Raw genomic sequence first — 24,912 nt, forward strand, 5'->3', positions numbered from 1 at the left:
CGCTTCCTCCCCAGGTCTTGCGCCCGGATTTCCCTGGCCCTGACGCATGCGCAGTGCTCCGGGCCCGCCGTCGTCGTAGCATAGAGGCGCCCCTCCTCGCGGCCCGCCAGCAGGGAGGTGCGCGCGCAGTTGCGCGGGCGTCGCCTCGATCGCCTCAGCCGCCCGGCCCCTCCCCCACTCGCTCTCGCCTCCCCTCAGGGCGACGAAGGCGACGACAGCGCCTCAGTTTATTTATGTATTTATTCATTACATTTCTATACCGCCCAATAGCCGGAGCTCTCTGGGCGGTTCACAAAAATTAAAAACATTCAAAGTATAAAACAACAGTATAAAACCATAATATAAAATACAATATAAAAGCTCAACCAGATAAAAATAGCCGCAATGCAAAATTACAAATTTAAAACACCAAGTTAAAATTTATTTATAGACTGTTAAAATGTTGGGAGAATAAAAAGGTCTCCTTCACCTGGCGTCTAAAAGCATATAATGTAGGTGCCAAGCGAACCTCCTTAGAGAGCTCATTCCACAGCCGGGGTGCCACTGCAGAGAAGGCCCTGCTCCTGGGAGCCACATGCCTCACTTCCTTTGGCAGGGGCTCATGGAGAAGGACCCCTGAGGATGACCTTAGGGTCCGGGCAGGTACATACGGGAGGAGGCGCTCCTTCAGATCGCCTGGCCCCAAGCCGTTTAGGGCTTTAAATGTTCATACCAGCAATTGCCTGACGATGCCCGGCTTCGTACTTCTAACACGTAGTTTTCCCTCCCATAACACGGTGTGCTGTCGTGGTTGCTGCCCCTCAGTTTTTACCTTATTCTCCGTGTTTAAAGCTCTGGTTTAAGGTGTCTTCTGAACAGGGCCATTGAAAAACCTGCTAGTTTGCACCATTATTATTATTATTATTATTATTTATTTATATAGCACCATCAATGTACATGGTGCTGTACAGATAACACAGTAAATAGCAAGACCCTGCCGCATAGCTCCTGCGGCTTTAACTGCTGTGATGAAGAGGGTATTTCACCAGGTGTAACATGCATACAAATGACACCTGCTGAAATTCCCCTCTCTATGCAACTGTTAAAGTTACGGGAGCCCGGTCCTCCTTTTCATATGGTCACCCTACATCTGTGTAAATGACCTTCTGTTTGTTTTTAACCCTTGGTCCTTCCGGCTGTTAAGCAGCCATATAAATGAACTCTCCCTTCCTTGTTAATGTTTCTTTATCAGTGACTGCAGGCAATTGGAGTCACTGTGCTTGTGTTTTTAAAGAGGAAACAGGATCAATAATGTCATGCAGGAAGCATAAAAATCAATACAGGCTCAGACAGTAAGCCAGGATTGCCCACAATTTATCAGATCTTAAGGAAATACAGAAGCTCCCTAATTCTGGAGAATGAGCTCACTGGAACCTTGGCGGTGGGACAGTGGCTGGCCACAAAGATCACACTGAATAAAGTGCCCGTTATCGGGATAGTTTTTTTCTTAGCAGGCCTTATGTCGCTACTACGTCTTTTAAGAATTTTCTTCGTTACTTAGAAATAAAGTACCAATAATTAGAATAAACAGTGCAGAGGGCAAAGTACCTGTTTTTTCCAACCAGCAGCAGCTGTGGGGGTTGGGGTGTGGACATAGAGGTAAATAAGGCTCAGAAAGGGGCCGGGGTGGGGGGATATTTATTTATTTATTTATTTATTACATTTATATACCACCCCACAGCCGAAGCTCTCTGGGCGGTTCACAAAAGTTAAAACAATAAACATTAAAAAGTATACAAAATTTAAAAACCATCAGAAACATAAAAACAACAATATCCATTTATAAAACAACAGTTCTTGAGAAACCCTGGTCCGGGCGATGTCTTCTATCTGTAACCCTCCTGTGTTTTCAGGGCCAGCAGAAGCTCTCTTGCCCCCCTGATGTGGGGGGGCCACACCTGCACCGTGGCCCCTGTGCCGCATACCGTGGCCATGTGACCCCCTGTCTTGATGGCGGTGCTTTGGCGCCACGAGGCGCCCTGGCTCCCACACTTGACTTCCTTCCCGGCATCCGCACGGGAAGGAGCGCAAGTGCGAACTTTCCTGGCGGCGCTGAGGGGAAAAGGAACGAGGCAGCCAGGAGCACGAGGAGAGGGGCGCCAGGCACCCAAACCACCTCGCCTTCCTCTGACCTCCGTCTCGCTGCCCGTTCCTTCCCCTCATCTGTTTTTTGATTAACTGTAGCTGCGCAGATACAGATAATAAATAAATAAATAATAACAATAATAACAATAAAAAGTGGGGGAGGAATGAACCCCGTTCCTCTCCTTCCCCCCATTTTTAATCTTTTTTTAAAAAAATTAATTATCTGTAGCTGCGCAGATACAGATAATAACAATAAAAAGTGGGGGAGGAACGAACCCCGTTCCTCTCCTTCCCCCCGTTTTTAATTTTTTTAAAAAAATAATTATTATCTGTAGCTGTGCAGATACAGATAATAACAATAAAAAGTGGGGGAGGAATGGGCCCCATTCCTCTCCTTTGCCCCGTTTTTTTTTAATCTGTAGCTGCACAGATACAGATAATAATAAAAAAAGTGGGGGAGGAACGGGCTACGTTCCTCTCCTCCCCCTCCCATTTTTTATTATTTTCTACAGGGCACAGGGCGCTCCTGAGGTCTGCCCCCTTCCCTGTCTCGCCCATGGTGACCAATCAGGGGCGCCATGGGCTGTGACACGCCTCCACAGACAAAAGAAAGTCAGGGTAAGTGCCTGGTTTTTTTTCAGCGGAGTTTCCGGATTTTGCTCCCGGATGGCTTTGCAATGGGAGCTGCGTCACTGCTGCGAAGCCACCCCGGGGCAAACCCTGTGTGTAGACATGCCCCCAATCTACACCAAGCAGGATCTAGCACTGAAAGCGGTATGAAAGTGGTATATAAGAGGCAGGAGCCACACGACTATTATTATTATTATTTATTACATTTATATACCACCCCATAGCCAAAGCTCTCTGGGTGGTTTACAAAAGTTAAAAACAGTGAACAGTATTGAAGCAGTATTGAAGTGCACTGATGCTTTAGGGTGGATTCCTGCATTGAGCAGGGGGTTGGACTTGATGGCCTTGTAGGCCCCTTCCAACTCTGCTATTCTATGATTCTATGACTCTGTGATTCTCTGACAACTGTTGGGGCCCACTGACACTTCCCACATACTGCTTTCGTACTGCTTTCATAGTGCAATATCCTGCTTGGTGTAGATTAGGGGTCTCCCACCTCCTTCCATGTTGCTGCCGCTGCTGTTCCTGCTGCCACTCCTCTCTGAAGAGGCCGGTGAGGCTCTGCAGAGAGACAGCCAGTCCTAAATGCCTGGTTCTGAGGGGTCATTCCTCAGCACCAGGCATTGTGGGGGGGGGGGGTCCCCGGCGAATGCCTGGCTCTAGGGAAGGGACCCTTCACAGTCAGGCATGGGGGCCTAGCCATGCCACGCCAGGCACTTTTTATAGCAGATGCAGCTCTTCAGGAAGACCACCCCTCCGCCTTCTGGATCGCCCTGAGAGGACCCCTAGGGTGAGGCCAGAGGGTTGGGGGCTGCTTTGCAGAGCCCCACTGGGTGTTCGCCCCTTGTGGCATTTGCTGCAGTAAGAGAATGGGTCCATCTGAGCTCTCTGGGGCACCCACTGTTGTGCCGCCAGGGTGGGTGGCAGCTCCAGAGATTCCCGTTGGCTCTGCTCTCCCTCTGCTGCAAACGCCCAGCAGGACAGAGGCCAGCGGGGCTCTTTGGAGGTGCTTCCTGCTGGCAGAGCACCCACCCAGTGGCACCCAGGAGGGAGGTCTCCTGGCAGGATATCATAGAATCATAGAATAGCAGAGTTGGAAGGGGCCTACAAGGCCATAGAGTCCAACCCCTTGCTCAATGCAGGAATCCACCCTAAAGCATCCCTGACAGAGGGTTGTCCAGCTGCCTCTTGAATGCCTCTAGGGTGGGATTGCCCACAACCTCCCTAGGTAACTGTGTATGTGTTGGGGGGGCAGATTTCTCCACTCCTCCCACTCTACCATTTGAGGTGGGGGCTTCACCCCGCTTCCTGGGAGGACTGGTGCTCCGTATTTTCCTTCTGTGCCTTCCATCTTGTTTTCTTTCCACAAATTATCCATTAAGGAGGAAAAAGCAGAAGGCACAATGCCTTTAGATTTGGTGGTGCCAGGAACCACCCTACATGCAGAAGCGACCACGCTGACACACATCTGACTGTGACAGGCGTAGTGACCACACACCGCAATCCCCCCAACTACAACTGGGTTTTGTGTTCTTTTTTAAAAAAAGAAGAGGAAGACTGAGGAGTATTTGTTAGTGCTTGCATTCGGGAATAAGGAAACTGAAGGAGCAGACGGCACCACACAGCATGCTCAAAACTCCAGAAGGAAGCAAACTGTTACTAACGTAGGGCATGCCTGCATTGTCTCCACCCAGCCAGCCAGCACAAAGGTTTAACATTGCATTGCATTGACTGGATGGCTTGGTTGATTCCTGGTCCAATAAAGACGTACCCGGCAGGCATCACCAGGGAGAATCTCATGGCCACACTTTTTCCTGACAAGCCAGCTGAACAACTTGTACACATTACGGGTGTAATCCTATGCATGGCAGGCTGGGGAATGTTGGGAGTTGTAAGACATTTTACTGTCCAAACGTAGAATCATAGAATAGTAGAACTGGAAGGGCCTAGAAGGCCATCGAGTCCAACCCCCTGCTCAATGCACGAATCCACTGAGGATTGCACCCTAAGATAGACAAAATGCTCCCTCCTTATGGGAAATACCTTAGGTACACAGGGAAAGGGAAAGGCTGGAGCAAATGTGGATATGAAGCAAATCTTCAGATAAAACGATCTAAAGTAAAAGGTGTAGGAAATCCCTCTTCCTCAGCCCAATGACAATATCATAGAATCACAGAGTTGGAAGGGGCCTACAAGGCCATGGAGTCCAACCCCCTGCTCAATGCAGGAATCCACCCTAAAGCATCCCAGACAGATGCTTGTCCAGCTGCCTCTTGAAGGCCTCTAATGTGGGAGAGCCCACCACCTCCCTAGGTAACTGGTTCCATTGTCGTACTGCTCTAACAGTGAGGATGTTTTTCCTGATGTCCAGCCGGAATCTGGCTTCCTTTAACTTGAGCCCGTTATTCTGTGTCCTGCACTATGGGAGGATGGAGAAGAGATCCTGGCCCTCCTCTGTGTGACAACCTTTCAAGTCTTTGAAGAGTGCTCTCATGTCTCCCCTCCATCTTCTCTTCTCCAGGCTAAACATGCCCAGTTCTTTCAGCCTCTCTTCATAGGGCTTATGGAACCACATGCAACTTTGGTCTGACTTGTTGTAAGCCTGGCCTTCCTGTTGCAAAGGCATACGTGGTGGGGTGAATTTTCTTGCACCTCCGCAAGGAAGCCATCATGGAGCCAATTCCTGCTTGCTCTTTCCGGCTGTTTGTGGCAGCCAGCTGAGCTTTCCTTCCAGCCCAGGTCTGCATGACCTTTTGCAAACTGCCTGCCTGCCTGGTAGTAACTGGAGCATAAAAGTGCAATCCTGCGAAGGCAGCAAAAATTATCTGCAAGCTAAATGACAAGTGGTTGTTGGGGATTTGTCTAGGTTGGGAAAAAGAGAGCTCCCTGATTGGTTTAATCCTGATTCACTCTGCAATTCTTTCGCCGGCTGCTTTGACTCCCAAGTTGTCCTGGCCCAGGGACATTCGGAAAGTCAACAAACACAACAACTGTCTTTTAAATATGTTTCCAAATGTGTGATGCCTTTTTAGTCTGAAATGTGCAACCGCTGCAATGCAGAATAAAAGACATTTGAAATCAAGTGGAGTTTTTTTCATTTGTTTCGGGATTTTCGAGCGGACGGGGGTAGGGGGGTCGGTGCGGTGGGGGGGAGACAACAACGGGAAGACATGAGGCTTGAGATGAAGGAGTTCATGTTCATCTTTTCTCCCCCACAGCCACCTGCCAGCACTTTCTCTAGCTGCTCATGGGTGAATCCCATAGGCCTAGTTCCCAGCCAGCCAAGAAGGCATTCTTCCACTGAGGTCAACGGCCTTCGCTCGCTCTGCTGCCTGCCCATTTCATAGAATCCCAGAATCATAGAATAGCAGAGTTGTAAGGGGCCTACAAGGCCATCAAGTCCAACCCCCTGCTCAATGCAGGAATCCACCCTAAAGCATCCTTGACAGATGGTTGTCCAGCTGCCTCTTGAAGGCCTCCAGTGTGGGAGAGCCCACAACCTCCCTAGGTCACTGGTTCCACTGTCGTACTGCTCTAACAGTCAGGAAGTTTTTCCTGATGTCCAGACGGAATCTGGCTTCTTTTAACTTGAGCCCGTTATTCCGTGTCCTGCACTCTGGGAGGATGGAGAAGAGATCCTGGCCCTCCTCTGTGTGACAACCTTTTAAGTCTTTGAAGAGTGCTATCATGTCTCCCCTCAATCTTCTCTTCTCCAGGCTAAACATGCCCAGTTCTTTCAGTCTCTCTTCATGGGGCTTTGTTTCCAGACCCCTGATCATCCTCGTTGTTTCTGAGACTCTGGTTTTATTTATTTATTTATTTATTTATTTACTGCATTTCTATACCGCCCAACAGCCAAAGCTCTCTGGGCGGTTCACAAAAATTAAAACTATAAACTACAAATTAAATATAAAATTTAACCATAATATTAAACCACAACATAAAAGAACAACCAGATTAAAAAGGAGCAGCAGTGCAGATATTTAAAATGCCAATTTAAAACAGCAAGTTAAAAGACTAGGATGGTAACATTTTAAAATACTGGGGAACTAAAAAGGTATTCACGCGGCATTGGAAAAAGTATAACGTAGGTGCCAGGCAAACCTCTCTGGGGAACTCATTCCACAGCCCTGGTGCCACAGCAGAAAAGGCCCTTCCCTTGGTAGCCACCTGCCTCAATTCCTTCGGCAGGGGCTCATGGAGAAGGATTCCAGAACATGATCTTAGGCTCTGGGCAGGTACATATGGAAGGAGGTGTTCCTTCAGATAACCTGGCCCCAAGCCATTTAGAGCTTTGAATGTTAATACTATCACTTTGAATCGGGCCCAGACCTGGACTGGCAGCCAGTGAAGCTGAAAAAGTACTGGCATAATGTGGTCTCATTGGTCAGTCCCCGTTAATAATCTTGCTGCCCTGTTTTGGACCAGCTGAAGTTTCCAGACCATTTTCAAAGGCAGCCCTACGTATAACACAGTAATCCAGGTGAGAGGTTATCAGAGCATGGATAACTGTAGCTAGGCTACCTCTGTCCAGATAAGGGTGTAATAAATGGTGCTCCTTGCCACTGGGTCCACCTGTGCCTCAAGTGACAGTTCTGGGTCCAAGAGCACCCCCTAACTACGAACCCGATCCTTTAGTGGGAGTGCAACCTCTTCCAGAACAGGTTGAACATCACCTAGCCCAACAGATAGTATGTACATAAGAACACAAGAAGAGCCCTGGTGCTGGATCAGACCCAGGGTCCATCTAGTCCAGCACTCTGTTCACACAGTGGCCAACCAGCCATCGGCCACGGATGAACAAGCAGGACATGGTGCAACAGCACCCTCCCACCCATGTACCCCAGCAACTCGTGTACACAACCCTATTGCTTTGAATACTGGAGATAGCTTGCAACCATCAGGGCTAGTAGCCATTGAGGATCATAGAACAGCAGAGTTGGAAGGGACCTACAAGGCCATCGAGTCCAACTCCCTGCTCAGTGCAGGAATCCACCCTAAAGCATCCCTGACAGATGCTTGTCTAGCTGCCTCTTGAAGGCCTCTAGTATGGGAGAGCTCACAACCTCCCTAGGGAACTGATTCCATTGTCGTACTGCTCTAACAGTCAGGAAGGTTTTCCTGATGTCCATCTGGAATCTGGCTTCCTTTAACTTGAGCCCGTTATTCCGTGTCCTGCACTCTGGGAGGATCGAGAAGAGATCCTGGCCCTCCTCTGTGTGACAACCTTTTAAGTATTTGAAGAGGGCTATCATGTCTCCCCTCCATCTTCTCTTCTCCAGGCTAAACATGCCCAGTTCTCTTCATAGGGCTTTGTTTCCAGACCCCTGATCATCCTGGTTGCCCTCCTCTGAACACGCTCCAGCTTGTCTGCGTCCTTCTTGAATTGTGGAGCCCAGAACTGGACGCAATACTCTAGATGAGGCCTAACCAGGGCCGAATAGAGAGGAACCAGGACCTCACGTGATGCAGAAGCTATACTTCTATTAATGCAGCCCAAAATAGCATTTGCCTTTCTTGCAGCCATATCGCACTGTTGGCTCATATTCAGCTTGTGATCTACAACAATTCCAAGATCCTTCTCGTTTGTAGTATTGCTGAGCCAAGTAGAACTCTCATCCTCATCTCTAATTCTCACAAGAAAATTGGGAAGCAAATTTGCTCCTCAGATGCCATGTTTCTTACCTGTCCAAGGGTCTCTAATTCTCTTGCTCGGCTTCGTCCATTTCCTTCCGCTGCCCCTTATGCTTGGAACTCTCTTCCAGAACATTTGCAAACTACAAGTTCAATCACAATTTTAAAGCTCAGCTAAAACTTTTTTTCTAAAGCTTTTAGAACTTGATTTTGATCTTACTTTTATACTGTTCGTTTTACTCTCCCCTGTGCCTGTTTGGTGCATTCTCTTCCCCTTCTTATTGTTTTATTATGATTCTATTAGAATGTAAACCTATGCGGCAGGGTGTTGCTATTTTATTGTTTTATTCTGTACAGCACTATGTACACTGATGGTGCTAAATAAATAAATAAATAATAACCCAGAAGTCTTGTGGTGAAGCAATTCTGGGACTCATTTGATTAAGACAGTACAATTTTTGGAACAGTAGGCTCATGTTCACCCTGAAGGGCCAACTGTGAAATGTAATTGTGTTAATTCCAAGCCGAGAGTACAAGTGAACAGATTTATAGTCCCCAACCCCATATGTCTGCAGCTTTTAATTCTTCCCCCACCCCCACTTTTTAAAATCCTTTTGTAAGATTCAAGATAGAATTGGTTGGGGTATGTGTGTGTTCTGCACACTTGAAGCAATACAATAGAAAGACCGCTAGGTGCCCTCACAACACCAGCAAAAGGAAATGGATTCCTGACAGTGTAATTGCTGCTTAGTATCTTTCTCTATCTCTATTAAGTGATACTAGGAATAATATGCCATTCCATGTGCTAGGGGATTGCCATCTAAGCGTCCTCCTCTTCCGTAAAATAACACTTGTATCGTTAACAGTTGTTTGGAACTATTCCCCCACCCACCCATTTCAAAGTAGCTGTTTCCACACTTTGTTCGAGTACGATGCATGGCCTGCCTGTGCACCATACCTCTGGAAAAGAAGGTCCCTATAATCCTGTGTTTGCTCTGACACACGTGTGTGTGTGTGTGAAGACCCAAAGCAATAAAACTGATAGCCTCCAAGACTCAAGCCTGCTCCAGCCGAACAGTCTCAGAGGCCGGGACTGACCTTATCCTGATTGTGCTTTTTATACTGTATTTTGTATTTGTGCTTTTAACCTGTTGGTTGTTTTATTATGGTTTTGATTTTTGTGAACCGCCCAGACAGCTTCAGCTATTGGGCGGTATAAAAATGTAATAAATAAATAAATGCCTGCAGAAGTAGTGGCAGGCAGTGGGGCCATCCCTGTGGAGGAAGCCAGCCCCAAGAGAGACAGATGTCACAATTGTGCTGAATGCTAAGCCACAGGAAGCCAGGTTAAAGGAAGCCAGATTCCAGCTGGACATCAGGAAAAACTTCCTGACTGTTAGAGCAGTACGACAATGGAATCAGTTTCCTGGTGAGGTTGTGGGCTCTCCCACACTAGAGGCCTTCAAGAGGCAGCTGGACCACCATCTGCCAGGGATGCTTTAGGGTGGATTCCTGCATTGAGCAGGGGGTTGGACTCGATGGCCTTGTAGGCCCCTTCCGGCTCTGCGATTCTATGATTCTATGAACAGGTTTGACCCCTGGACGATCCAGGGATAAACCTTAGGTTTAGCTATGGCCTCAGCCTCTGTAATGCTGGGATACAAAAGATTTGGGAAAGCATTGAGGGTGTGGTAGTAGATTCTGGACAGAAGTAGTCATAAGACCAGCTGGTCACCATGCCAAAGAAAGCATCACACACACAAGGAGCTTCACTGTGTGGAAATAGGTGGGTGAAGCAGCTGGACCGGTGGCTTAGACACTTTCCATCCTTGCTTCTCTGTTGTAGCAGCCCTTGACCGTTTCTACACCTGCCCTTTTTCCCCAGGGATCGTCCCAGGATCATCCCTGTGCATGCAAATGACACACTGGGGATCCCGGGAGCAGGCAGGGACGATCCCTCCACTTTCCTGGGATAATCCTTAGGTGCAGAAAGGGCCTTTGATGCAACCGGACATCTGGTAGCTTCAGCTATTGGGCAGTATTGCAATGTAACAAACAAACAAAGTCTGTTTGCACTTAATTCCAATTAATGATGTCCTGTGCTTCATTTTCAGACAGTTACAAGCTGAAGACTTTGGGCCATTTCTCACCATGACCTGAAATATTTAATCCCTACCCCCGTTTTTGTCACTTTTACAGAGCATCTAGCGTCAAGAACGGTATGCTACTTTGTGATGTCAGTTGGCCCTAGCTAACATGGCAGTATTATGCGTTTTTACATGGAAGTAAGTCCCACTGAGTTCAAAGGGATTCACTCCAGGAAAGTGTTCATTGGCTTGCAGCCCAAATCTTAATTTATTACATGACTGTTTGCTGGTCTGGACTTTTTGCTGGTCATAATGTAGGAATCCATTGTGGAAGTCTGCCTTGATGATGACAGGGAGATTTAGGGCAAACATTCCCTCCCCCACCCCAAAAGAAGGGTCAGACGGATGCAATTGACTGAGAGAGAGAGAGAGAGAGAGAGAGAGAGAGAGAGAGGGAGAGAGAGGGCCTTTTTCAACAATGCTCATTCCTTTATTGTCATGGCTGGGATTTGGTTGTGGTGCTACCACAGCACGGTTCAGGCCCACACCAAAACAAAGCAACGTTACAGAAAACTGAAGAGCCACCCATCCATAACCAGAGGGGGTGAGGGACAACGACCTCTGCCGGTACATTATGTATAATATATCTATGCATAATATGTCCTGTATATTCATATGTATAGAGCAACAAGCATGGGCCACCGTACATCAACTTTTGACTGCCTAAGTAATCACCACAGCAACAGAGGCACAAAGATTTTGGTCCCAGCCGAGGCCCTTTCCTTGCCAATCAGCCAACCCCTCCCACTTTTTTGACCCCTCTGGAATTGTTCCCCTCGCCAGTCACCCACGTAGACAGTAATTCCATAGTTTTCCCTGGGTGGGACACCCACACGCACCCACACCACACACGCACCCACCACATACATTCATAGGTAAATACAGACTCGCCAACATACAAAGAACAAAGAACATCAGAAATCTCCATCTGAGGTTGTCGCAGCGATGCAGCTGGGCCACGGGAGCGACCCGGCCCGTTGTACAGAGGCAGGAGGGAGGCCGCAGCTGAGAGGAAACGGCCCTTGTCTTAAAGAACAGCGCGCCTTTACCATTGTCCTTGGGTTTTGTGCTAGGAAGTGATCTGAGGCTATTGGCAGCACAGCAGTGGGTTTAGATACAGAGAGTGAAAGATCTTCAGACGCAGAGGATGCAGGTGGTGAGAGTAAAGGGGGCACTTTGGCATCAAAAGTAGCTTGTTGCTCCCCTCGTTGGGGAGGGGGTAGTTGTGGTGAACTCTCCAGTGATGCCCCCAAACTCCTAAAACCAACATCTGTAGCGCAGGAGGTATAATCTGGCCGCAGCACACCTGCATCCAGTTCCGATCCAAGCTGGATGGGAAGGAGTCTCTCCTGGAGTATTTTCCACTGTGCCGGCATCTCCCACCTTTGCTGTGGTGCGGAAAACAGTTCCTCGGGGAAAACAAATGCCTCGAGTCTTTGCTAATGGGAAGGATGCATCTCCTTCGTTCCAGCAGGCCTCCAGAGAGCAGACTTCTATGGCCCATGGCGAAAAAGGACAGGAAGCCCAGTTATCAGCCCACCCCAAAAGAGCGTGGCCATTGGCTTGAGCTTGCGGATGGGCCTTCAGATGTGCTGCCAGCCGGCCTCGGAAAGTCTCAGACCCCTCTGGCCATGCATGGCTGTTGTGCTGTAATGTAAACCTAGAAGAACTCAGCTGGATGTGCTTGCTCCTGGATCCAGGGCCATGCACAGATCTCTTAAGGGACTCTGGAAACCAAAGGCAAGGAAGCATGGGTTGAGTTGGTGGAAGCTGCACCGAAGGACAGGTGAAGGAGGAAGCAAACGGGACTTTCCTCTAACAGCCGGGCTAAAAGGAAACGCCTCTTCTCCAATGCGGAGGCCCCCTGAGCCGCTCCGGATGACCTGTCAAACCTCTTCCTCCTCTCCACCTGTCGGCACTGTCCTCACCACTTCCTCTGCTGCCTCTGGCAGTGCTCCCGTAGTCTCCCCCATGATTCTCCAGGCATGTGTAGGACCAAAAGAAAGCATGGCAGACCGGCAGACCAGCACGCCTGGCACGGCAGCAGCTACCACCACGATTAGCCAGGGCCGAAGGTGGTTGGCAGCCCCCGGGGCAGCTGGTCAAGGGCAGGCTCAAGGGACGTGCCCTGGATTGGCAGCCTACACACTGACCCTGCGATGACAGCCCCGTTGGGAAGCCTCTCCTGCATCAGGACGAGCGCTTTCCAGAAAACACGCTGTGGCCACTTCCTTGCCAAAATCATCCGCCAAAGACACCCCCCTCCTCTCCCCGCCCAGTGCCCCCCCTCCCACCTCCTGGCGGTTCTTCTTTCAGAAGCAGACGCCACAAGCACAAGACCCCAAATCGTTCTCACAGAGCCGTGGGAAGAGCTGCTACCTTTCCTTCTGCACTCCAAATGCACGATATGCGGATTCGGGGTGCAGCTTCATTCAGGAGCAAAGCATCCGAAGAGCGGGGAGCATTTGTTCTGCTGCCGCCCTCTTAAAGGTGGAAGGCTACGAAATGATCTTGTGCTTGCTCCCAGAGTAAACAGGAGCTGAAGCAGCCAGAGAGTCCTTGCGTGGGAATATACTAGCAAGAACGCAGCGAGGCAAAGAAGGGAACTGAGATTTGCTAGCCAAACCCTGAAGAGGGGGATCCCCCAGGGCTACATGCCACGGGGCTCCTGCCCTCTCTCTGTCTCTCTCGCAGGCTGGCTCCTGCCCTCTCTCTTGGCTTGGCCCAGCTCAGTCCCAGAGCCTTCTTCTCCCGAGGCGTCTTCCTTCCCTCACAGAGAGTTGAACAGCCCTTCTGCCACACAAGCTGCTGCAGGCTCCGACGGAGCATTCTGGCCGCAGCCAATCTCAATGCTCCTTCCTCCTCCTCCTCCTCCTCTTCCTGCTCCTAAAGGAAGGTACCCCCATGAGGCCCACCAAAGCTCCAGCCCTTCGTGGCTCTTGTGCCTTTCTCTGCTGCCCGTGACAGCGGCTAGTGGCTGGGTCCTGGAAGCCGTGGGGTCTTTCCATGAGGAAGACCGCCAGGAGACACGGAGGCTGAGCGCTTGCAACCAGCAGCAGGTTCGTGGCACAAGCCATGGCCCAACCCCACCGTTTCAATGCCCGACTCCAGACTAGAGATCGCTTGCAGTTTCCCCCAGCTAGATCCTGACTTGTTTCTAGAAAATGTCCTGTGGAGGGCCAGTTGTAGGGGCAGCCATAGAGCTAACTACAGGCCGGAGTGCAAAGGATAGCTTATGCAGAGGCACACGGAACACGCGGGACGAGTAGCACGTGACACGGCGGCGTGAAATAATCCACCCCTGTCTCTCTCTCTCTTGCATTGCTCCACCTTCCCCTCCGGACCTCAGACTGGCCCCAGGGAGCCCTCGCCTCCCCTGTCGGGATGCTCTACTGAACCCACCTGTCCCAGCGGCCACTGCAAGGAATTTCCAGATAAAGATGCAACGTCCCCTCTGCTTTGTTGGGGGAACTGGGTGCTTTCTTTCCCCAGGCCCGGCTGCTTTTCAGCTCTAGGATATCTCTCCCCAATCACAAAACAGAGGACTGTGAGTAGATGCAGCACACCTTGACCCAGGGTGTGTTTACAGTCATGGTGGGGTGGGGATGCAGGGGGCCCCTCCGGCCATGGCCTGAAGCTGGTGCTGGTGAGAAGATCTCCTAGAATCCTGAAGGCATTGCTGTTAACCCCTCAAAGCTCCGCTTGCATAACTGGCGCTCAAGCTGTCCCCTTGCATCGATGGGGCAGGGCGAACAGACGGTGAGGCGGGACCTGTGCTCTTATTGCAAGAGCAGAGGGAATTCCACGGATGGTCCGTTTAAGGTCCTGCCCATCCCAAGCCTCGCCCGCTCCGTCCTCGCTGCAGAGCATCCTGGAGAAAACTGGGGGAGCAGCGAAGCACCACTGGAGAGTAGTGCAGAACGTCCGGCCTCCTCTCGCCCTACGGAAGGGCTCGGGACATCAACGGGGTGAAGAAAGGGCAGCCGTTGTCTTCTAGGAACGTTGTGCGTTGCGCAGGGGCCCCCAACATTGTCAGGACAGCAGCCGGGGCTGAGGCCTCCCCCAGCGGAAAAGTCTGCTCAGTCTGAAACACCCCCCCCCCCCGCTTCATCACAAAGACACACCCTAAATAAATATGTTAAATAAATAAGAGTGACAGATCCAGAGAGGGTGGGGGATGCAGGCCCAGGAGCCGCCATCTCATACGGATGTGTGTGCGCGCACATGCGCACACACGCACACACACACGCACACACACACACACACAAGAAGTAGCTAAAGAGAAAGATGAGTTAGTGCAGGGGAAAAGCCCGCTCCTGGACCACGTGTTCTCGGAGGCCGCCAGTGGCGGGAGAACGAGCACAGTCCTCCGTGTGCGAAGGTAGGAGAAGGGAAAGGACACGGGGGGACGTTACTCATGAGCCGGCGCTGTGGAGGGGTTCTGTGAGCTGGAGGCGAGGGACACGTGTGTCGTTGAAGATGGCAGGGAGCGAGGGCTCTGGCACCTGAGGGTGAGATGAGAAAGAGAAAGGGAGAAAGGCAGGGGGTCATGTTTCCCTCCCTTCCTCTCCCCTCCCTGCCCAAACGCCCCAGGCCTTCAAAGCACCCGCTCCTCCGCCGTAAGAACCCAAAAACTGCCACGCAGGTCAGACCAAAGGCCCATGCAGGTGCAGCAGTCGATCTTCGCACGGGATGCCCAAGGGATGTTCAGAGGGAGGCCACGGTGGAGATTCCCCCGTTGCTGTTAATCCTCAGAAGCTCAGGGCCGGCCTCAAAGGAAGAGGCTGAAGCCTGCCCATGGTGGCCTGCCATTGCTGCAGAACATCTCACAGCCTGATTGGCTGGGGACTACGGACGCATGCAGAACGCCACCCCTTCGGAGTCAGGGTGAAGATGCTTTGGGTGGCTGTGACCACTGGGACTGCTCCACAGCTTTCGCTTGACCAGCTTCGGCTCCCGTTGCCCACGGCCCGGGCCTCACCTTCCTGCTGAGCTACTCGCCTTTGCATCACCAACAAAGCTGATCTTGAGACTTAAGAAAAGCCACACTGGACCAGACCAAAGGCCTCTTGAGTCCAGCATTCTGTTTGCATAGTGGCCAATCAGATGCCCCGGTGGGACGTCCCCAAGCAAGGCCTGAGCGCAACCGGTGTGAGAGGCCGGCTGCTTCTGACCCTGGGGGCAACAGGCAGCCGTCGTGACCAGCGGTTATCGCCCGCCTTGTGCCCTACGAAGGATAAAACCTCACCGGCAGCCCCAGAACCCAGGCTCCTGGCGCGAGGACCCACCCTCAGGCCCTCGTGGCCTCCTGCTCGCTGACTCGCCCACTCACCAAGACCGTGACTTCCGGACTCGGGAGGCTGCCGGTCGCTCCAGGAGGCTGTCCAAGCGCATGAGCCTCTCCAGGTGCAGTGCGCGCGGATCACGTTCGCTTTGGTCTCGTGTGATCTCAAACTCAAACACAGCTGGCGGGGAGACATCGAGCTCCAGGAACATGATGTTTTCAGCCTGTGGTGAAATTGGGGTGGGGGGTGGGGCAATGCAGAAAGATGTCAAAAGAAACGAGAGGTCAGTTCCCCACGAAATTGCAGCCGAGCAGGAGAAGTCAAGTCATACACAAAAATATATTGAGAGAAGGATATTAACACCTCGTTCTTTTTTTAGGAAGGGGATCCCCCAAAACCACATTAAAAGTTAGAAAAATGCGGATAGCTCTTGCCTTCGGCTAGCTCCCTACGAATCTTTTGGGACAACCGAGATCTTTGTGTTAAGCATATTAACTGTAATTCGCCCTTAACAGTTTGGGTCCTGGATCCCTTGCAGATGCTCTTCTGACGTATGAACTTGCCCATATTTTAAGATTTTATCTAGGATCTCTCAGCTCTCAGGGTTCTGCTGGAGCGCGACCTGAGACAGGACCTCCAAGGTTATGGAATTCCCTTCTTGGGAACGACCTCCCCGCCGCAACTCCTTGCTGGTCTTCAGGCACTGGACAAAGGTAGTGCTTTGTCAGAGAGCCTTTGGGACCATGGGTTCCATGCAATGTCAGTCTAACAAATCCCATTCATTTCAATGGGTCTACTCTAAAGGCTTTTCTACATGAAGAAATTACCGTGTGCTCATCTTTCCCTACTCACGGTTGTTTGTGGGTTCTTTAGACAATGTCATGATCCTCCAGGTTCACTACTGTGTCTAAAGAGCAGTTTTGGCAAGTTTTTTTAGAGCAGGGAAATGAGGTATTTAACTGGGAAATTGAAAGAAAATGCTTTTTTCACTTGTGTCTTTGTGCTATTCCACTATGCCACACTGCCACCTAGAGGTTATGGAGCAGAAAAGCAAGAAAGGTAACACTCTTTGAGTCCTGCTCAGATCTCAATTTGGTGACGAAATCAGAAGTTAATTCTGCGGATTAACAGCTAATTAACAGCCTTAAGTAAAAAAAAGCTATGCTGTTTTCTTTCTTTTCTCTTGGCTTTGATTTGTTAGCAACGTTTGCATTATGGATTTAATAACTTGCTGGCTACCTCATAGATTTTTCTTCCAGGTCCAAAGGCCGGATACAAATGTGTCAGTCAATCAGCCAATCAATCGGTACGTGGGCAGTGTTTGCCTTGTGGCTTGAAAGCTTGGTTATATTAGGGTAGAACTCAGATCTCACAGAGGTTTTGGACTTCAACTCCCAGCATACTTGACCATTGGCTATGCTGGCAGGGGCTTCTGGGAGTTCAAGTCCAAGACTTCTGGAGGTCTTCCATGGGCCAGCCCTGTGCTAGGGGCCTCTCTTCCATCAAACGCCGTTTCTCCACCCTAGCCCAAAGCCCTTTTGCTCACCCGATACCGAGGATGGGAGCCCATCGACATGGCTAGGCGGGCGTACTGGCTGATGGGCCTCTTGTAGCCCACTGCGGAAATCGGACGCTTTTTCATCTGGGTCCCGGTGTTGCTGCTGCTGCTGCTGCTGCTTCTGCTGCTGTGGAGAAATGAGTTTTAAAAAATGAAGGATGCGCCTGGATTTGCTCCAGGTCAGCTATGATAAAAATGGGACAGGTGGCTTACTGAACTGGGCTTCTCCGGCACCCCCCTGTGGCTGAGCTGAAGGGCCTGCCCCCTCTGAAATGTGCCATTTCTAACGAGGCTCATCTTCCCTTAGAATCATAGAATCATAGAATAGCAGAGTTGGAAGGGGCCCACAAGGCCATGGAGTCCAACCCCCTGCTCAATGCAGGAATCCACCCTAAAGCATCCCTGACAGATGGTTGTCCAGCAGCCTCTTGAAGGCCTCTAGGGTGGGAGAGCCCACAACCTCCCTAGGTCACTGGTTCCATTGTTGTACTGCTCTAACAGTCAGGACGTTTTTCCTGATGTCCAGCCGGAATCTGGCTTCCTTTAACTTGAGCCATTATTCCGTGTCCTGCACTCTGGGAGGATCGAGAAGAGATCCTGGCCCTCCTCTGTGTGACAACCTTTTAAGTATTTGAAGAGTGCTCTCATGTCTCCCCTCAATCTTCTCTTCTCTTCTCTTAAGAACATCAGAAGAGCCCCGAGGCTGGATCATGAAGGGTCCATCTAGTCCAGCTCTCTGTTCACATAGTGGCCAACCAGCCATCGGCCAGGGATGAACAAGCAGAACATGATGCAACAGTAGCCTCCCACCCATGTTCCCCAGCAACTGGTGTGCACAGATTTACTGCCTCGGATAGTGGAGATAGCACACAACCATCAGGGCTAGGAGCCATGGGTAGCCTTCACGTCCAGGAATTTATCCAACCCCCTTTTAAAGCCATCCAAATTGGTGGCCATCACTACATAGAATCATAGACTAGCGGAGTTGGAAGGGACCCACAAGGCCATCGAGTCCAACCCCCTGCTCAGTGCAGGAATCCACCCTAAAGCATCCCTGACAGATGCTTGTCCAGCTGCCTCTTGAAGGCCTCTAGTGTGGGAGAGCCCACCACCTCCCTAGGTAACTGGTTCCATTGTCGTACTGCTCTAACAGTGAGGATGTTTTTCCTGATGTCCAGCTGGAATCTGGCTTCCTTTTACTTGAGCCCGTTCTTCCGTGTCCTGCACTCTGGGAGGACTGAGAAGAGATCCTGGCCCTCCTCTGTGTAACAACCTTTTAAGTATTTGAAGAGTGCTATCATGTCTCCCCTCAATCTTCTTGTGGTGGTGAATTCCATAGTTTAACTATGAGCTGTGTGAAGAAGTCCTTCCTTTTATTTGTTCTGAATCCCCCACCAATCACCGTCATGGGAAGAGTGACGGAAGTAGCAGTGCAGGGGCACATTTGGGAGCGCAGGCGCTCATCCTGACAGTCTCCTTAGCCTCGGCCCCGAGGAGAGCCCCAAAATCCAGGCAGCTGTGGTGATCCATTGGAAGAAACCAACCAGTTCTAGGAGTTTTCATCTCCCCCACGAGCAGGTCTTGGGTAAAGCGACTGGGTCTTAATTGTCTGTTCAAGACCAGGCCCCTCCAAGATACTTTGCATTACAACAGGGAGCAATATAGTATTGGGGGCAAATATTTAAAAACACTTTCAGACACTGTCATAGAATCATAGAATAGCAGAGTTGGAAGGGGCCTACAAGGCCATCAAGTCCAACCCCCTGCTCAATGCAGGAATCCACCCTAAAGCGATTATTTGCAGCTAAACTCAGAGGGAAGAGGGAATTCTGGGGGAGGTGGCCGATAACCTCAGCACGGCAGTGTTGCCGCTGCAATCCTTGTTTGGGCCTGGTTCCACTGGACCTCCGGATGGAAAGTGTGGAGGGGGAGCTGTTGTCGTCATTGTTGTTTTGGCCGTCTGGCCGTACTCAGAGGCGCCTTCTCTTAGCCACTCCTGCCTGAGCTACGAACGGAAAGCAACCTGAGACCTGCTCAATGGCCATGGCCTAGCTGGCTCCCGCTCAGGGGAACAGCCCTCCTCCCTTGGGAGAGAACTCCTCCTTCCACCGAAGGGGCCATTTGTCGCTCCCCCCACCAGCTCACCTTCCCGGAGTCAGCACCAAGGGCTGGAATTTCCACTGGTCCTCCTCGCAGTCGAAGTAGAGGCGGTTCATGATTTTGTTCTTCTCCTCAGGAGGGATGAAGTTCTCAATGATCAGGTACCTGAGCAAAAGGGAAGGGGCAGAGGCAGGTGAAGGGAAGAGCGCCCCCCACGAGATCTCTCATCAGGCTGCCCCACGTGACCGACTGGGGGGAGCGGGGGGGCACAGCTTGGCGAAGGAATTAAAATAGATGGGACTTGTGTCCCATACTGCTTATAATTTTTAGGATAAAATATCCCGCCCGATAGACCCCATTCGTCTGCATCATCAGCTTGGCCTTTGATGCACGCACACGCATCCACACGCATCCACATGCATCAGCTGCTCCCTCTGAATCAAGCTGCCTGTCGATGGGAGGCAAATGACGAGGCTTGCTAAGTAATACACAAAGCTTTTATTAAGCCACAAACGTCACTTCTACCTGAATAGAGTCTAACCTCTTGGAAATGATCTCCCTAGGCAAAACTATGCAAACTAAGCAAGACAATTGTCCATTCAGGAAGAACAGGAAGCCACTTCTCAAACGCCCGTAACTTCAGAGCGCCTGGTGCAGAGGCAGGTTCTGGCGTAATCTCACGACTTTCTCACACCTTCCTTCCGCGCCGTGCGTTTCAGCTTTTGGCGAACCCTAGCATCAGCTAGCTTGTCAGGGCACTCTCCTCCGGAAGAACCTCACTTCCCACTGAGTGTGTAGGATTTGGCCTTGAGGAGATAAGCTCTGGAGAGGGCTGACTCCCAGCTGGGGAATCGCCCATGAGAGCTTCCTCCCCCACTGGTACAGGCTGGCTGGTGTCCAGCGCTGCGTCGTTCACAAGGCTGGCTGGGGGCCTGGGTCTGATGGGAGTTGTAGCCCAAAATATTTGTAGGTTGCCTATCCATGGGTTAAAAATCAAAGAATCGTAGAGTCGGAAGGGGCCTCTAAGGCCATCGAGTCCAACCCCCTGCTCAAGGGCCCTCTCAACAGAGATGGTGGCCTTTCTATGTTCTGTGCAGCACCAGACTTGCGCTGTGGGGGCCGTGCAAATCTTTACGCAGAATTGCTTAAAGAGAGGTCAGGGGCAGTGACCAGAGCGAGCTCAGGAATGAGCTGCTGAGAGGGTGGAGGGAGACAGGGGCTAGTGGAGACGGGCTACGGAGGCAGAAGGGGACAAGCCACAGTCCCAGGAGCTGACAGCTCGATGAAGACGTCCGCCCGGCGTGCGGGGGCTTCCCTCGCTGCACAAGAGCAGGGGCTCCTGGCCCCCCAGCGGAGGCTCTTCAGTGCTGATAGGTGGGGCACTGCAGGGTCCTGCTTCATAGGGTCATGTGACACCAAGGGGCCAATAGCGTTCCACCTGCTCCTGCAAAGCTGCTGGCTCTAGCCTGACCCATCCAGCTGGGGCAATTCGTCAACCCTTAAGAGATGCCCACCCCCACTTGCCTCCAGCCCTGCCAGCGGCAGCAGCAGGGGGGGCCTCAACTTTGCTTGGGCTCCTCTACTCTCAGCTCCCCCCCCCAAGCACACACACAGCCGCGTCTCATCACAGCCGGCCCCGGCACCTACTTGAGTTTCAGCTCCCGCGTCTGCTCATTCTGCGCCTCCTCCAGGTCTTGCCGCACGCGGATGTATTCGTCGTGTTGGTCCTGGATCTCCGCCTTCACAGCCTGGAGCTTGGCATAGAGCTGCCGTGGCAAGAAAGGGGGGGTCATTTAGGGAACGGGCCAGTGACACAGCCCCTCCCCGCGGGGAGTGAAGCCTCCAAAGCATAGACTGAGGGCCACTAAATCAGGGGTGGGCAATTTGTGGCCCTCCAGATGGTTTTGGACGACAACTCCCATCACACACACACCCCACCATTAACTATGTATTCCTCAATAACTTAGTATTCCCCAAGATGGGGAATACTGTGCTAAACGCATCCCTTGAGCTTGCAGGACTCTTTTGCCATGGCAGCCGCAGGGGGACCGTGGGCATCCAGCCTTTTGCCTCCTGCACTTGGTTCAGGAGGGAAGGCCCCAACAGCAGTCTGGGTGTGTGTGTGGGGGATTTTCATTAGGATCATGGCACAAGGCTAAACCCCCTCCCTGTGCACTGGTCCTGATTAGGGCCACCTGTGGCTGTTATTGGCAATTCTAAAAAAATGCAGGCAACTTCACGCGACATGCTTAGCGCCGCGTGTAGTTTGGTGCTACAGATCTTTCGGGGGGCAGGTGCTGACTTGGAAGCCCCCCCCCTTCTCTCCTACACGGTCGCTACGACTTCCTAGTCCCAAATTGTGCTTTTGGTCACTCAAGGGGCAAGGAGAGATTCAGCAGGTATCTCATGGCCACGTTCCCTTTATTGGTAGCGAACAGCGTCTGCAGCGGTCGCACGGCTCAGAGGAGCAGCCCCCCACCTTTGCAGGCAGAAGGTCCCAGCACCACCACCCCAACCCTGGAAGCACCTCCAGTGAAAAGGGTCAAGCAGCAGGTGAGGGGCAGAGACCCTTCTCTGCCTGAGGCCACCTTGGAGTCCTGCTGCCAGCCCAGTGAACAGCACTCGAGGCCTTCAAGAGGCAGCTGGACAACCCTCTGTCAGGGATGCTTTAGGGTAGATTCCTGCATTGAGCAGGGGGTTGGACTGCATGGCCTTGTGGGCCCCTTCCAACTCTACTATTCTGTGATTCTACTCAGCTAGGTGGACGAAGGTTCTGTCCTGGAAAAATGGCAGCTCCCTAAAGTCCTAGCCTTCATAGAGGCAAAATATTTCACTCCTTCTGGATTAATTAAGCCCTCTTAGTCTTATCAGTGATATCCAAAGTCTTCAAAATATAGGCAATAAGCCTGTGTGCACCAGTTGCTGGGGAACATGGGTGAGAGGGTGCTGTTGCACCATATCCTTCTTGTGGGTCCCTGGTCGACAGCTGTTCAGCCCCTGTGCTGGACTGGATGGACCCTCGGTCTGGTCCAGCATCAGGGCTCTTCTGATGTTCTTCTAATTGCTAACGAGAAGGACCACAGTCTTGCCCCGGTCAGCGCTACAGGGAAATGGCCTTGGTGTCAATGCTGCGGCTACCCAAGGCCACCCCACCCCACGGCAGCCTGACCTTCACCAACAGTCACCGCACGCAGGAACGCGGTGGGTCTCTGGGGAGTGGGGAGCCCATGAAGGCCCATGGTGTGCCCAGCTCTAGGGGTCCCTGCAGTCCAGTCACTCTCTCGACCCATGTCACAGCTGTCATAACAGCAAACTTTGGCCAGAGAGTGATCCCGAGGAGGAGCGGCAGCGCAGGAGAGGCCTCCCCGGCCTCAGCTGCCACATGAAAGGCAGCCCTTGTTTTTCCCAACGCTTCGGCCAAGTTTCTGCCAGTCTGACAGGCCCTTCACTGTGCAGCCTGCGCGGAAGGCCAGTTTGGCTCTGAATGGGCCCGGATCCTTGGCCAACAAAGGCCGCATACTTGAACTGTGTGTAGCGAAAGCGAGAGACCCGAGAGACCCTCCAAAGGATTTCTCTGCTGCTGCTGCTGCTGCCGCCTGACGGCCGCCAGCCCCAGCATCCCTGACCACCCCCTCACCTTTTTCAGCTTCTTGGTTTTGATCTCCACTTCTTGCTGCAAGGAGCTGAACGTCTCCCGGAGCTCCATGGTCTCCTCGTCGCGCAAGAGCACTTCTTGCTGCATCTCACGCTCGCGCCGCTTCTGTGTCGGGGACCAAGGAAAGGACCCCAGATGCTGATGCTGAGAGCCGTGCGCAGCCCCTGGCAGCCAGGGCCAAGGGTCGCCCAGCCCAGCCCACATCCCGCCCTGCTTCTCTCCTGCACAGGCAGAGCGCCTCCAGCGAAGGGAAGGCTGCCGTGCGCTTCGGGTGGGATGCCGGCTGTGGATGGAGTCGGCTGGCCAAGGCCACATGCATCCCAGCCTGGCTGGGCGGGAGTTTGCTGTCAGCCAAGCCCCCGTCCCGTCTCTACCTGCTCTGCGATCTCCTGCCTCTTCAGCTCCAGCATCTTCTGTTGCTCATTCGTGTGGTCCATGATGTTCCTCCCACCAATCAGCAACTTGCTCTCCATCGCCTGGAGGAAGGAAGGAAGGAAGGAAGGAGAGAGCAGGCAAAGATCAGGGGTTCCTCTGGGTCTGCATGGACAGCGGAGGGCAGGCCGGAACACGCCCGCACTCCCATCCTCTCTGGCGCTGGAGTCAGGTGAGCAAAGGTCCCACCCCTCACCCCCACCCCACCCCGTGACTGAATTCATCTGAAGGGGTCTATTTATTTATTTATTTATTATTTTATTTATTGCACTTAGAATCATAGAATAGCAGAGTTGGAAGGGGCCTACAAGGCAATCGAGTCCAACCCCCTGCTCAATGCAGGAATCCACCCTAAAGCATCCCTGACAGATGGTTGTCCAGCTGCCTCTTGAAGGCCTCTAGTGTGGGAGAGCCCACAACCTCCCTAGGGAACTGGTTCCATTGTCGCACTGCTCTAACAGTCAGGAAGTTTTCCCTGATGTCCAGCTGGAATCTGGCTTCCTTTAACTTGAGCCCGTTATTCCGTGTCCTTATATACCGCTCCCATAGCCAGGGCTCTCTGGGAGGTTTACAGAAATTCTAAAATTGAGATTAAAAACGAGTATACAAAATTTAAAATTCTAAAATACAGAACATACACACATAAAGCATTAAAAACAGTTTAAAAAAACCCTAAACATGTGGGTGATTAAGATGTGCCATCATACGCCTGGGCAAAGAGGAAAGTCTTAACCTGGCGCCGGAAAGATAGCAGCGTTGGTGCCAGGCGAGCCTCGTCAGGGAGATCATTCCATAGTCTGGGGGCCACCACCGAAAAGGCCCTGTCCCTCGTTGCCACACTCCGAGCCTCTCTCGGAGTAGGCACCCGGAGGAGGACCTTAGATGTTGAACGTAGTGACTGGGTATATTCACTTCGGGAGAGGCGTTCCATCAGGTACTGTGGTCCCAAGCCGTGTACGGCTTTATAGGTCACAACCAGCACCTTGAATTGGGCTCGGAAACATACAGGCAGCCAGTGCAAGCGGACCAGAGCAGGTGTTATATGGTCGAACCTTCTGGTTCCTGAAATCAATCTGGCCGCTGCATTTTGCACGAGCTGCAGCTTCCGAACCGTCTTCAAAGGCAGCCCTACGTAGAGTGCATTGCAGTAATCTAACTTGGAGGTTACCAGAGCATGGACAACTGAAGCCAGGTTATCCCTGTCTAGATAGGGGTGTAGCTGGGCCACCAACCGGAGTTTGTAGATGGCACTGCATGCCACTGAGGTCACCTGAGCCTCAAGTGACAATGATGGATCTAAAAGAACCCCCAAGCTATGAACCTGACATATTTTATTTCTAGCAAGAA

At 51.7% G+C, this 24,912-nt stretch overlaps 2 protein-coding genes across 5 annotated transcripts in view; one reads left to right on the plus strand and one right to left on the minus strand.

Annotated features, from left to right (window-relative positions):
- Window positions 1–24,912, plus strand: part of RAB10 (RAB10, member RAS oncogene family) — a 196,742-nt gene that overhangs the window by 71,622 nt on the left and 100,208 nt on the right. The window lies entirely within an intron of this gene.
- Window positions 14,928–24,912, minus strand: part of KIF3C (kinesin family member 3C) — a 31,006-nt gene continuing 21,021 nt past the window's right edge. The window contains exons 2-8 of one of the 4 annotated variants that reach the window (XM_063123689.1): window positions 23,508–23,609; window positions 23,116–23,238; window positions 21,126–21,244; window positions 19,524–19,643; window positions 17,367–17,493; window positions 15,868–16,043; window positions 14,928–15,040 (exon numbers count right to left, since the gene is read on the minus strand). In XM_063123689.1, the coding sequence (XP_062979759.1) occupies window positions 14,947–15,040; window positions 15,868–16,043; window positions 17,367–17,493; window positions 19,524–19,643; window positions 21,126–21,244; window positions 23,116–23,238; window positions 23,508–23,609 (861 nt within the window). In that variant the 3' untranslated portion in view covers window positions 14,928–14,946. Of the gene's footprint in view, window positions 15,041–15,867; window positions 16,044–17,366; window positions 17,506–19,523; window positions 19,644–21,125; window positions 21,245–23,115; window positions 23,239–23,507; window positions 23,610–24,912 lie in introns of all 4 variants that reach the window. The other 3 variants (XM_063123687.1, XM_063123686.1, XM_063123685.1) reach the window with 3 other exon arrangements.

The sequence above is a fragment of the Elgaria multicarinata genome, chromosome 4 (assembly GCF_023053635.1).
Source record: "Elgaria multicarinata webbii isolate HBS135686 ecotype San Diego chromosome 4, rElgMul1.1.pri, whole genome shotgun sequence".
Taxonomy (NCBI): domain Eukaryota; kingdom Metazoa; phylum Chordata; class Lepidosauria; order Squamata; family Anguidae; genus Elgaria; species Elgaria multicarinata.